General features: G+C 41.7%; 1 protein-coding gene across 1 annotated transcript; it reads left to right on the forward strand.

The window, feature by feature from the left end:
• The first annotated feature begins 609 nt into the window (after window positions 1-609).
• Window positions 610-12,474, forward strand: LOC122931798 (gastrula zinc finger protein XlCGF49.1-like). Its single transcript, XM_044285858.1, has 5 exons — window positions 610-1,036; window positions 1,146-1,156; window positions 1,240-1,312; window positions 10,725-10,779; window positions 12,369-12,474. Exons 1-5 carry the CDS (start codon window positions 610-612, stop codon window positions 12,472-12,474), a joined length of 672 nt encoding a protein of 223 aa, XP_044141793.1.
• Window positions 12,475-13,599: the final 1,125 nt, after the last annotated feature.

A 13,599-nucleotide genomic window follows, 5' to 3' on the forward strand; every position in this document is an offset into this window, starting at 1 on the left:
CAAACAGCTTCAAATCTCAATTTTGTGGTTTGTTTTTGTTTGTGCAGGGCTTGATAAATTTCTCCCAACATCTGCAACCACTGATATATTGTTGTTGTTTGGGTGTTAGACAGTTGGGAAGCAGGAGCCTTAGGCCAAGAAATTGTATATGAAGTTTACAGACAAATGTAAAGTTGTGAACCTAGTACAAGATAATAATTTCTACAGTATGTAATAACTAATTAATCATTTAATAAAACTGCCATAAAAAAAGATATTGGTGCAGAGTAAGCATAACTTTAGCGATCAATGCCAGGTGGCTGCTGCCAATGATGCTTCTGCATGTGTTTAAGAGAAATCTGTCAGCAAATTCTGTTTATCAATGCATTTAATTTCTTATTAGCAATTAGTATTTTTAACTTTAATACATTTTTATCTGTGTTACTGTTATATTTTAAATTTGTGTGCAATTAGGAAAAAAGAGAACCTTTTTATCTTATACATTTTTTATTTTTTTTTCCAGGAGAAGACTGGATGAAAGGCTCCCAAGGTCATCTAATTGTAACTCAAAACATAGAATATAATCAATCACAGCTTGGCAATAACCCAACTGGACATAATCTGGGTGAGATGTCTGCTAGTTCTGAATATGGGAGAGATTTTAAAAATAAATTAAATCTTTCTGTGCACAAAGAAATTCAGAAAGATGAACGAACATTTTCATGTTCAGAAAGAGAGAACATGTTTGTGTTATCAAGTTTTGCTCAACATCAGAGAAATTCCACAGGAGAGAAGCCTTATTCATGTTCAGAATGTGAGAAAACTTTTACTGTGAAATCAAGTCTAATTCGACATCTCAGAATTCACACAGGAGAAAAGCCATTTTCATGTCAGGAATGTGGGGAGTTGTTTACGCGTAAACATCATCTAGAACTACATATGAGAAGTCACACAGGAGAGAAGCCATTTTTATGTTCGGAATGTGGGAAGTGGTTTAAGAGTCAACAGCATCTTAAGATACACCTGAGAACTCATACTGGAGAGAAGCCATATTCATGTTCAGAATGCGAAAAATATTTTATTGACAAAACTTGTCTTGTTGAACATCTCCGAATTCACACAGGGGAGAAGCCATTTTCATGTTCTGAATGTGGGAAGTGTTTTAGTAGAAAATCAAGTCTTGAGGTGCATCAAAGAATTCACACAGGAGTGAAGCTATTTTCCTGTTCAGAATGTGGGAAATATTTTAATGATAAATCAAGTCTTGTGAAACATCAGAGAATTCACACAGGAGAGAAGCCATTTTCATGTTCTGAATGTGGGAAGTGTTTTAGTAGAAAATCAAGATTTGAGGAACATCAGAGAATTCACACATTAGAGAAGCCATTTTCATGTTCTGAATGTGGGAAGTGTTTTAGTATAAAATCAAGACTTAAGGAACATCAGAGAATTCACACAGGAGAGAAGCAATTTTCATGTTCTGAATGTGAGAAGTGTTTTAATAGAAAATCACGTTTTGAGGAACATCAGAGAATCCACACAGGAGAAAAACAATTTTCATGTCCTGAATGTGGGCAGTGTTTTAGTACGAAATCAAGTCTTGAGGTGCATCAGAGAATTCACACGGGAGTGAAGCCATTTTTATGTCCAGAATGTGGGAAATATTTTACTGCGAAATCAAGTCTTGTGAAACATCAGAGCATTCACATAGGAGAGAAGCCATTTCAATGTCCTGAATGTGAGAAGTGTTTCAGTCAAAAAACATATTTTGACATACATCTGAGAATTCACACAGGAGTGAAGCCATATTCATGTACTGAATGTGAAAAGTGTTTTACTGAGAAATCAAGTCTTGTGAAACATCTGAGAACTCACACAGGGGAGAAGCCATATTCCTGCACTGAATGTGAAAAGTGTTTTACTGAGAAATCAGGTCTTGTGAGACACCTGGGAAGTCACACAGGAGAAAAGCCTTTTTAATATACAGAATGTAGGAAACATTTTAGCTATAGATCAAGTCTAGTGAGATATCTGAAAGCTCTTATGACGGAGTACCCCATTTCCTTAACAGTGATCTCTACAGTACCCCACTCTCTGAACAATGACCTCCAGAGTTTCCCGCTGCCTTAACAGTGACCTCCACAGTGGCTCACCCCCTAAACTACTTCCATACCGGGCCATTTACCCCCTTCTTGACCAGTCCTAATTTTGAAAATCTGACGTGTCACTTTATATGGTAATAACTTTGGAACGCGTTTTCTTATTCAAGCCATTCTGCGATTGTTTTCCAAAGTCAAATTTTTTAAGGACCAGTTCTGTTCTGAAGTCACTGTGTGGGGCTTACATAGTGGAAACCCGCCATGAATGACCCCATTGTAGAAGCTACACCCCTCAAGTTACTAAACTGATTTTATAAACGTTAACATTTTAGGTGTTCCACAATAATTAAAGGAAAATGGAGATTTGGCAGATTTTCCATTTTAATCTATTTTTTTTAACACATCGAGGGTTAACAGCCAAACAAAACTTAATATTACTACTCTAATTCTGTGGTTTACATAAATACCATGTGGTTGCAAACTGATGTAAGGTCACATGGCAGGGTGCAGTAGAAAAGGAGAGCCATATGGTTTTTGGAAAGCAGATTTTACTGGACTGGTTTTTAGATGCCATGTCCCATTTGAAGTCCCTTACAGTAGATACTCCCAAAAAGTGTCCCATTTTGGAAACTGTGGGATAAGGTGCCAGTTTTGGCAATGTTTTTTTATTTTTTACTTTTTACAACATTCATCTTTTTATACAGCAGGTTGATATGGATGCAATTACATCAAATATGTCTACTTTTTTAGTTTGTTTCAGTTTTACATAATAAATCATTTTTGAAAAAATAATTTTTGGGTGTTTCCATTTTCTAAACGCCATATTTTTTTTATTTTTCTGTTGATTGTCTTGTGCAGGGGCTCATATTTTGCATGAAGAGTTTACCGTTTTATTGGTACCATTTTTGGGTACATATGATTTTTTTTATTTTGATCATTCATGATTACACTTTATGGGGCAAGGTGATCAAAAAATTGGTTGTTTTTATTTACTTAGTTTTACAGTGTTCACCTGAGAGGTTAGATCATGAGACATTATAGTGCAGATCCATACTGACGTTGCAATACCTAATATGTATATTTTTTCTTAAGTTTTACACAATAATAGCATTTAAAAAAAAAAAATTTTATGTCTATGTTCTGAGAGCTATAGTTTTTATATTTTAGCGATTTTGTTAGGTAAGATCTCATATTTTGCGGGATGAGGTGAAGGTTTGATTGGTACCATGCTGTTGGCTAGGAACCTGGAGGCGCACATATGCTGGTGCTTTTTTTCTATAGTGTGCAAGCATGACCACCACTGATGGATTGCAGGGTGGTCGTAACCATGGAAACAATCAGTATATAAAGCAATGAAAAATGAATCCAGCCAGCAAAGGAAGCAATATTGATAATAACAATCTACTAGTAAGTGTCTTGTATTAACTGTCTCTACATGCTTATTTCTCTTTGCTGACGTAAAACAACCCCTTTAAAAGTAACCTCCACAGTTGCCTCCCCTTTATTAGTGATCTCCCTGTAATGCCATGTAAACTGTACAGTGCTACATAGAACCATAGAGTGCAAAGATGTCAGTACATCAGAAGCAAGTAATGACATGTCACCTTAATAAAACAGAATAAACAACAAGGAAAGTAAAACTTTTAAGAAACCATACGTTCACTATTAGATCGCCAAACCCAGTCACAATTGCCATGTGTTGGTGGGAGATACAGTTCGCAAAGTAAAAACTACATCAGCTGAGAAAAAAACAAAAAACAAATGTCAGGAGGGTACAATCTCTCCTTAGGGAGCGAGCGCCTTTAACCACCTCCGGACCGCCTAACGCAGATTCGCGTTCCGGAGGTGGCAGCCCTGCACACAGTCACGCATATATGCGTCATCTCGCTAGACGCGAGATTTCCTGTGAACGCGCGCACACAGGCGCGCGCGCTCACAGGAACGGAAGGTAAGCGAGTGGATCTCCAGCCTGCCAGCGGCGATCGTTCGCTGGCAGGCTGGAGATCTGATTTTTTTTAACCCCTAACAGGTATATTAGACGCTGTTTTGATAACAGCGTCTAATATACCTGCTACCTGGTCCTCTGGTGGTCCCTTTTGTTAGGATCGACCACCAGAGGACTCAGGTAGCTCAGTACAGTCGCACCAAACACCACACTACACTACACCCCCCCGTCACTTATTAACCCCTTATAAACCCCTGATCACCCATGATCACCCCATATAAACTCCCTGATCACCCCCCTGTCATTGATCACCCCCCCCTGTCAGGCTCCGTTCAGACATCCGTATGATTTTTACGGATCCACGGATACATGGATCGGATCCGCAAAACGCATACGGACGTCTGAATGGAGCCTTACAGGGGGGTGATCAATGACAAGTGGGTGATCACGCATATAGACTTCCTGATCACTTCCCTGTCATTGATCACCCCTCTGTCACTGATCACCCCCCTGTAAGGCTCCATTCAGATATCCGCATGATTTTTATGGATCCACTGATACATGGATCGGATCCGCAAAACACATGCGGACGTCTGAATGGAGCCTTACAGGGGGGTGATCAATGACAGGGGGTTGATCACCCCATATAGACTCCCTGATCACCCCCCTGTCATTGATCACCCCCCTGTAAGGCTCCAGTCAGACGTCCGCATGTGTTTTGCGGATCCGATCCATGTATCCGTGGATCCGTAAAAAATCATACGGACGTCTGAATGGAGCCTTACAGGGGGGTGATCAGGGAGTCTATATGGGTGATCACCCCTCTGTCATTGATCACCCCCCCCCCCCCCCCTGTAAGGCTCCATTCAGACGTCCGCATGTGTTTTGCGGATCCGATCCATGTATCCATGGATCCGTAAAAATCATACGGACGTCTGAATGGAGCCTTACCAGGGGGGTGATCAGTGACAGGGGGGTGATCAGGGAGTCTATATGGGTGATCACCCCCCTGTCATTGATCACCCCCCTGTCATTGATCACCCCCCCCCCCCCCCCTGTAAGGCTCCATTCAGAAATTTTTTTGGCCCAAGTTAGCGGCAATTTTTTGTTTGTTTTTGTTTTTTATTACAAAGTCTCATATTCCACTAACTTGTGTCAAAAAATAAAATCTCACATGAACTCACCATACCCCTCACGGAATCCAAATGCGTAAACATTTTTAGACATTTATATTCCAGACTTCTTCTCACGCTTTAGGGCCCCTAAAAAGCCAGGGCAGTATAAATACCCCACATGTGACCCCATTTCGGAAAGAAGACACCCCAAGGTATTCCGTGAGGGGCATATTGAGTCCATGAAAGATTGAAATTTTTGTCCTAAGTTAGCGGAAAGTGAGACTTTGTGAGAAAAAACGAAAAAAATCAATTTCCGCTAACTTATGCAAAAAAAAAATATTTTTATGAACTCGCCAGGCCCTTCATTGAATACCTTGGGGTGTCTTCTTTCCAAAGTGGGGTCACATGTGGGGTATTTATACTGCCCTGGCTTTTTAGGGGCCCGAAAGTGTGAGAAGAAGTCTGGGATCCAAATGTCTAAAAATGCCCTCCTAAAAGGAATTTGGGCACCTTTGCGCATCTAGGCTGCAAAAAAGTGTCACACATCTGGTATCGCCGTACTCAGGAGAAGTTGGGGAATGTGTTTTGGGGTGTCATTTTACATATACCCATGCTGGGTGAGGAAAATATCTTGGTAAAATGCCAACTTTGTATAAAAAAATGGGAAAAGTTGTCTTTTGCCAAGATATTTCTCTCACCCAGCATGGGTATATGTAAAATGACACCCCAAAACACATTCCCCAACTTCTCCTGAGTACGGCGATACCAGATGTGTGACACTTTTTTGCTGCCAAGGTGGGCAAAGGGGCACATATTCCAATACCTTTCGGATTTCACCGGTCATTTTTTACACATTTTGATTGCAAAGTTCTTCTCACACATTAGGGCCCCTAAATTGCCAGGGCAGTATAACTACGCCACAAGTGACCCCATTTTGGAAAGAAGACACCCCAAGGTATTCTGTGAGGGGCACGGCGAGTTCCTAGAATTTTTTATTTTTTGTCGCAAGTTAGTGGAATATGGAACTTTGTAAGAAAAAAAAAAAAAAGAAAAAATCATCATCATTTTCCGCTAACTTGTGACAAAAAATAAAAAGTTCTATGAACTCACTATGTCCATCAGCGAATACCTTAGGGTGTCTACTTTCCGAAATGGGGTCATTTGTGGGGTTTTTCTACTGTTTGGGCATTGTAGATCCTCAGGAATCATGACGGGTGCTCAGAAAATCAGAGCCGTTTCAAAAAGCGGAAATTCACATTTTTGTACCATAGTGTGTAAATGCTATAACTTTTACCCAAACCATTTTTTTGCCCAAACATTTTTTTTTTATCAAAGACATGTAGAACAATAAATTTGGCGAAAAATTTATATATGGATGTCGTTTTTTTTGCAAAATTTTACAGCTGAAAGTGAAAAAGTCATTTTTTTTTGCAAAAAAATCGTTACATTTTGATTAATAACAAAAAAAGTAAAAATGTCAGCAGCAATAAAATACCACCAAATGAAAGCTCTATTAGTGAGAAGAAAAGCAGGTAAAATTCATTTGGGTGGTAAGTTGCATGACCGAGCGATAAATGGTGAAAGGAGTGTAGTGCCGAAGTGTAAAAAGTGCTCTGGTCATGAAGGGTGTTTCAGCTAGCGGGGCTGAAGTGGTTAATCAGTGTGAGGAGACTTAAGGGCCATACATGCTCCTCTGGAATTCTGGGAGAAAAGGGATGCAAATTAGCTCTAAAGAAGCTCTGACCCTAATGCTACCAGATGTAAGGAATCTATCCTATAAGTCAATGTTGAGTTCTTTAAATAAGCCTTGACACATGACTTGGATATTAAATAAGCCAGCACCTCATCTGCAGACAGATTTTTTTTTTTTTTATTGAAAGTCTAAAGTACGCGCTTTCACACGCCATGCACAAAATCGTGCCACACAAAAAAAGTGCACTAGGTTGTGGTCGATCGCAGTCCCTCTCCATAAGCGAAGGGGGGGGGGGGGGGGCCCACAAACCATTCCCTCCGGACCATAAGACTCCTGCAAGGGATTGGAACAAGTGGCAACCCTCAGCTGAAGCCAAGGGTACGCCCATCTATGCTCCCGTCTTTCGCTTCGGCTGCCACCAAAGGCATCAGCCAGGAGTTTCAACAAAGGTCTGGGCTCTCCGCAGAGGGAGAGCCCAAGGGGTTTGTCAGGGGGGTGAGGAACCAATATCGCTAGACACCCTTTAGACCTCAGGGAGGGGGTACCCGTGAGGACGCTGCAACCCTGAAAATCCTAGTAAAACACAACAAACGTGTAAAGTGCACATAGTGAACACACAAAAAAAAGAAAGTCAATGTGTGCCAGTTATGGCCGGGACATTCGACTGGAATTATAAAAAATTCCTCATATTTTCAAGGCCGAAACCGAGCAAATAGAGGTGAGTGCGCAAATTGTGAGAAAGAAAGTGCTGTGCAAAATGTGCCATCACGATGTGGGCCCAGTCACCTCCGGTCATCCCCTCAGTTTAGGTACCCCAGAATCGCCACTCCTAGTGCACTATGCACTTCGGGCTTTCAACACAGCATAGCCTCATGGCTTTGATCCAGCAGAGCTCAGAGGTCACATCATATAGGCGCCCAGTACTTCACCCATGCTCTGTAACCCAGGGTTACTGTGTGGTTCTCCATTCTGTTCGACAACCATGGTGTTACCACCACGGTCGGAGTACAGTCCAGGAGCATAGCTCGACCAGAACTGAAGAACCGATATTTTTTTTTTTTTTTTTGAAGCGTCAGAAGACGCAACATAATTATATTCTCCAATCGTGTCTTGCGCCTCATCATCTGATCAATTTTTTTTTTAAATACTTTTTATTTATATTTTCTTATGTCAGTTTGTTATATTAAAAAAAAAAAATTATATATATATATAATGACAAACATCACAAAAAAAATGTTTTCCCTATCTAAGTCTTTGGGCCAAAGACCACATCCTTCCTCCATGCCGATATTAACAGGCTGTCTTGCAAAGCTTGGTAATCTTCCATTGAGCAATCAATTTTTGTTTCTAAAGCCTTTTGTAACCAATCTTCCAACTCAAAGGACTTTACAAAATCAGCAGGATCACTTTCATATAGTTTCATGACATAATTGCGAGCACATCGTAAATCTTTACCTTTGGTATTCTTCATACATGGCTTCTTTATCCTTCTGAAAGTCTACAGGAAGCTGTAGCTTTTCCAATATTCCTTCATCTGGCACATTTTCCATTTCTCCTTCTGAAGTAGAGATGTCTAACCCAACATCCTTCTCCAATATTTTCTGAGGGGGTTCCTTTACATTTCCATTATCTCTACCTCTTTTTCTCTGTTTCTTTACATTAACATTTTTCTTTTTAGGACAAGCAGCATATACATGATTATTAGTGTTGAGCGCGAATATTCGAAAAGCAAATTTTTTTCACGAATATTTCGAATATAGTGCTATATATTCGTAAAAACGAATATTCATTTTTATATTTTTTTTCACTAAATTACAGTACACATATAATTGTTTCCCAAAGGTCCAAAAGCTCAGATCTTACTCACATTGCCTAGAAAGTGATTGAGGCGCGAATCTTCGTAAGGCGATTTTATTAGCGCACATGCGAATATCGGCACTTGTCCCAGAACAGAGGCAAAGGGCTTTGCATTCATACATTAGTGAATTGAGTTGCGAATCTTCGTAAGGCGATTTTATTAGCGCACATGCGAATATCTACACTTGTCCCCAGAACAGAGAAGGCAAAGGCCTGTGCATTCATATAGTATAGCACCATATTCGCGAATACTTAGAACTTCGTAAAATTCGATTTACGAATATTCATATTTTTTATTTTACATTCCACCTTACAGATTACATTGATCTGTACTCTGTCAACTACTGTCATCACCCCCCACTGTATCTCGATTGATTCCCAAAAGTCCAAAAGCTCAGATCTTACTCACATTGCCTAGAAAGTGATTGAGGCGCGAATCTTCGTAAGGCGATTTTATTAGCGCACATGCGAATATCTACACTTGTCCCAAAACAGAGGCAAAGGGCTTTGCATTCATACATTAGTGATTGAATTGAGTTGCGAATCTTCGTAAGACAATTTCATTAGCGCACATGCGAATTTTGCATCGCATAATATGTATTATGCGATGCGAAAATTCGAATTATCGCATATGCGAAATAATAACGAATTCGAATATTCGCGAATATTTTACGAATATTCTTTCGAATATTCGCAAAATTTCGCGAATTCGAATATGGGACATGCCGCTCAACACTAATGATTATCTTCTCCACATAGATTAAATTTCTTACCTTTTTTACAGGTTACTGCCAAATGTCCCTCCTCCTCACATTTGAAGCACCACTGGTAGGTGCATGTGCCGGATAAGAGGCGTGTGCGTTGCGGGAAAATGCGCGATTTTTCTGCGCGAGTGCAAAACATTGTTATGCGTTTTGCTCTCGCGTGAGAAAAATCGCGCATGTTTGGTACCCAAACCCGAACTTCTTCACAGAAGTTCGGGCTTGGGATTGATGTTCTGAAGATTGTATTATTTTCCCTTATAAAATGGTTATAAGGGAAAATAATAGCATTCTGAATACAGAATGCTTAGTATAATAGTGCTGGAAGGGTTAAAAAAAATAAGTTAACTCACCTTATCCTCTTGATCGCGTAGTTCCCGGTCGGTCTCTTCTTTAGCTGTGGGCTAGATGACCTGTGGTGATGTCAGATCACATGCTCCAATCACATGGTCCATCACCATGGTGATGGAACATGTGATCTGGCATCACCACAGGTCCTTTAGCCCACAGCTAAAGAAGAGACCGACCGGGAACTACGCGATCAAGAGGAGAAGGTAAGTTAACTTTTTATTTTTTTTAACCTTTCCAGCACTATTATACTAAGCATTCTGTATTCAGAATACTATTATTTTCCCTTATAACCATGTTATAAGGGAAAATAATACAGTGAATAGACTGTCACCTAGAACCCATGCGTGAAAATCGCACCGCATCTGCACTTGCTTGCGGATGCTTGCGATTTTCACGCAACCCCATTCATTTCTATGGGGCCTGCGTTACGTGAAAAACGCAGAATATAGAACATGCTGCGATTTTCACGCAACGCATAAGTGATGAGTGAAAATCACCGCTCATGTGAACAGCCCCATAGAAATGAATGGGTCAGGATTCAGTGCGGGTGCAATGCGTTCAACTCACGCATCGCACCCGCGCGGAATACTCGCCCGTGTGAAAGGGGCCTTACAGTGATAATCCTCTCTCTCTTTGGAAAGTGAGGTATCACTTTGACACCATTTAGCACAGGGCTGAGTCTAAGTTGTTCTGATTTCTTAATCGCACCAACACATACTTCTTCCGAAACGAAAACCACCTCAAATAGTCCTCGCTTGGGAAACTCAAGCATAGACAAAATAAGTTCTTTGCGTACCTCCATGAGGCCAAACAGCACTTGCTCTACCAGAAAAGAAAGTCCTCTTTCCTTCCTCTGTGAGTCCAATAATAGAAATCGAACTCCATTCCTGATCCTTTCGTAGGCTGGAACTTCATCCATTGCAGGGCTCTGGAACTCCATCAATGCCATCGTTGAAACGAAATCGCGGTTCAGGAACAGGTAACGCCTTACTGACAAGCAGCAGGAGGATGATCGCCTCTCTTTGCCTGGAGACTAAGCCTCCTGCCCTATAGCAGCAGAGGTTAAGGCCCTGGTGATCAACCAGAGCCCGCTCCTAAGGCCGAGCAGTTGGGTACCCCAGGTATCCCTACACTTGATCTTAGCCAAAAGGCTGAGAAGCGATCCTAGCAGCTATCCTTTAAGTCAATGTTCAGCTCTTAAAATAAACCAGCACCTCATCGGCAGATAGCTTTTTCGGGGTGATTGCCTCTCATCAGTGCATAGCAAAGAGTACTGGCTTAACTGGGTGAGAGGTCTGTCAGGGTTAGGGGGGTACTATCTCTCCTTAGGGAGATAACGTCTCTAATCAGTGTGAGGAGACTTACAGGCCATACATGCTCCTCTGGAATTATGGGAGAAAAGGGATGCAAATAAACTCTTAACAAGCTCTGCCTCTAATGCCACCAGATGTAAGGCAGCTATCCTATAAGTCAATGTTGAGCTCTTTAACTAGTCAAGTGAGAAGCCATGCCCTTCAGGGACTAGCAACTGGCTTCTTCTGCCCCCTTCCCACTTACCATAAAATCAGACTTCATCAAGGTTCTTGGATTCTGGTTCAAGAAGGAAGGTGCAGCCCTCAAGTCTTGGGAAGAATGCTTGGCAAAAGTCAACCAAAGAATCGGACTATGGAGCCTCAGACAACTCACGATTAAGGGCAAAGCACTTGTCTGCGAAATGAAGTTTTGCCTGTGCTACAGTACACCTCACAGGCATGGCCCCCTCATGCCACCCTTTCCAGGGCCATCACCAGGAAAGTGTTTCACTCTGTTTGGGGATCCAAGGTGGACAGAGTGAAGTGAGCCATCATGTAAAGAAAAAAGCAAGGGTGGAAAGGGCATTCCGGACCTGCCCATTTTACTGTGGATTGCCTTTGTTTGTGACAGCATTCGTCAGACTCTGAGTACAGCTAACGGCTCTGTGGGCAAGGCTATGTCTTGCTTTTTCCTCCTGCCCCTCTGGAGGGGTCTGGACTGGGACACGTGGGACAGCTCCATCCCCTACAACGAGCACGCTCCTTGGTACTAGGGGAAGGTTGTCAGATTTGTGAGGGAACATCAACTGGAGAGCCTGAAGCCCGACTTGTGGAAACCAAAGACTATCCACAAGCTTATCAGAGCTAAGGATGTGATGGAGTCAATTCCAAGGATCCATGACGACACTGCAGAGACAGTTTGGACTAATGTGTCGTCAGACATGTTAACCAACGGGCACAAGGACTTGTCATTGATGGCCATTCAGGGCGGACTGCCAATTCGGTCATTCATGCATGCACGCAACCTGTGCAAAACCCGGTACTGCCCTAGGTGCTTATACGTGGAGGAAACATCATACCACCTGTTTTGGGAGTGCCCCTTTGCGCAGGGCCTGTTGGATGCCCTGGAACATAAACTCAAAGACTCTCTGCCCAGGAACAGCCTGCAATACACTTCGGGGCTGTACAGACTACTTTCTGGGATTCATACTGTTGGAGCCATCCAGGAGGCCTGGTGCCTTATGAACTGTTTTAAGGACGCTATATGATTTGCCAGGAAACGGCTCGTACTCAGGAGGGAGAACATGTCTGTCCTGAACTGCCGCAGACTTATACACAGTCTGCTGCGGGATTACAACATCTTGGACATCGACGATGACTAAGAGGACTAAACCACTCTCCTTTTCCCTCCCCCCCCCCCTCCCCTTTGTTTCTGTCTTCTCAATAAAGCTTCGGGCAAGTGATTTCCCCCTACCCTCATCACTGTCTAATGCTTTGTTGGAAGGTTTTGTGACTGAATAGGTATGCTAGTGTAGCATGCATTGAGATGTATAATGTAGGTTAGCCTGTGCTTTACATAACAATGCCATGCTCGCCAAGACGACTAAGTAATTTATTAAGAGCTGTGCTGTGCTGCGACGCAGTACTAAAGTATGTATGTATAACTGTAAGTAAAAAGAATGGTGTAAGGCACTCATTTATCTGGGCTCGTGTGGATATTCACAGTATTGCATCACAGTGGGAATCACAGTACATAAAGGCCAAAAACACATCATATAAAATAAAAGTAGTAATAGCTACTAATGGACTCTCTATATAACACTCTGTATCTAAAATCAACCAAGTACAGTCTCTGTATACCACTCTATATCTAAACCTGCACAAAAAAAGAGCAAGGATTTAACAAGGTAAAAAAAACTCATTTTATTCAATATAAATCACATGATCATTACAGATGAGACTCAAAAGGGACAGAACATGGAGACTGGGCCACAAAAGGGCTCTACAATGTGGAGAATCACAATGCGGGATAATGTGATCATATACAGCAGGTAACAGACAATTGACAGAAGCTGTGAATATTGGAGTAGTTGCCGATGCAATTGCTGTTCCCTAGTATTGAACAACTACCTGACTCTTATTCACAGCGTCCAAACAATGGATGCTGTAAGGTATACTAGGACGGTGCACTACTACTCATAAAGATGGCATATAACAATAACTGCAAGCCACTAGTCCCACCCTAATCCAGATACCATGTTACGTACCCATGTTGCTGCTGAAAAGTGGTGACACGGTTCCCCCACTGCTTCAACCTCTACACTTGTTTCGCCACGTAGGCTTCGTCAGGAGGTACTAACTTGTGACAAAAAATAAAAATTTCCATGAACTCACTATGCCCATCACGAAATACCTTGGGGTGTCTTCTTTCCAAAATGGGGTCACTTGTGGGGTAGTTATACTGCCCTGGCATTTTAGGGGCCCTAATGTGTGAGAAGTATTTTGAA

This window comes from Bufo gargarizans, chromosome 3 (genome assembly GCF_014858855.1).
Source record: "Bufo gargarizans isolate SCDJY-AF-19 chromosome 3, ASM1485885v1, whole genome shotgun sequence".
In the NCBI taxonomy this organism is placed as follows: Eukaryota; Metazoa; Chordata; class Amphibia; order Anura; family Bufonidae; genus Bufo; species Bufo gargarizans.

What these genes read in the sequence shown, in the direction of transcription:
- LOC122931798 (XM_044285858.1), top strand. Translation starts at nt 610, where the DNA reads ATGTCTGCTAGTTCTGAATATGGGAGAGATTTTAAAAATAAATTAAAT. An exon ending in TGAATGTGGGAAGTGTTTTA is followed by an intron (nt 1,313 to 10,724) that starts GTAGAAAATCAA and finishes CATCCATTGCAG; the next exon opens with GGCTCTGGAACTCCATCAAT. An exon ending in AAATCGCGGTTCAGGAACAG is followed by an intron (nt 10,780 to 12,368) that starts GTAACGCCTTAC and finishes ATGATTTGCCAG; the next exon opens with GAAACGGCTCGTACTCAGGA.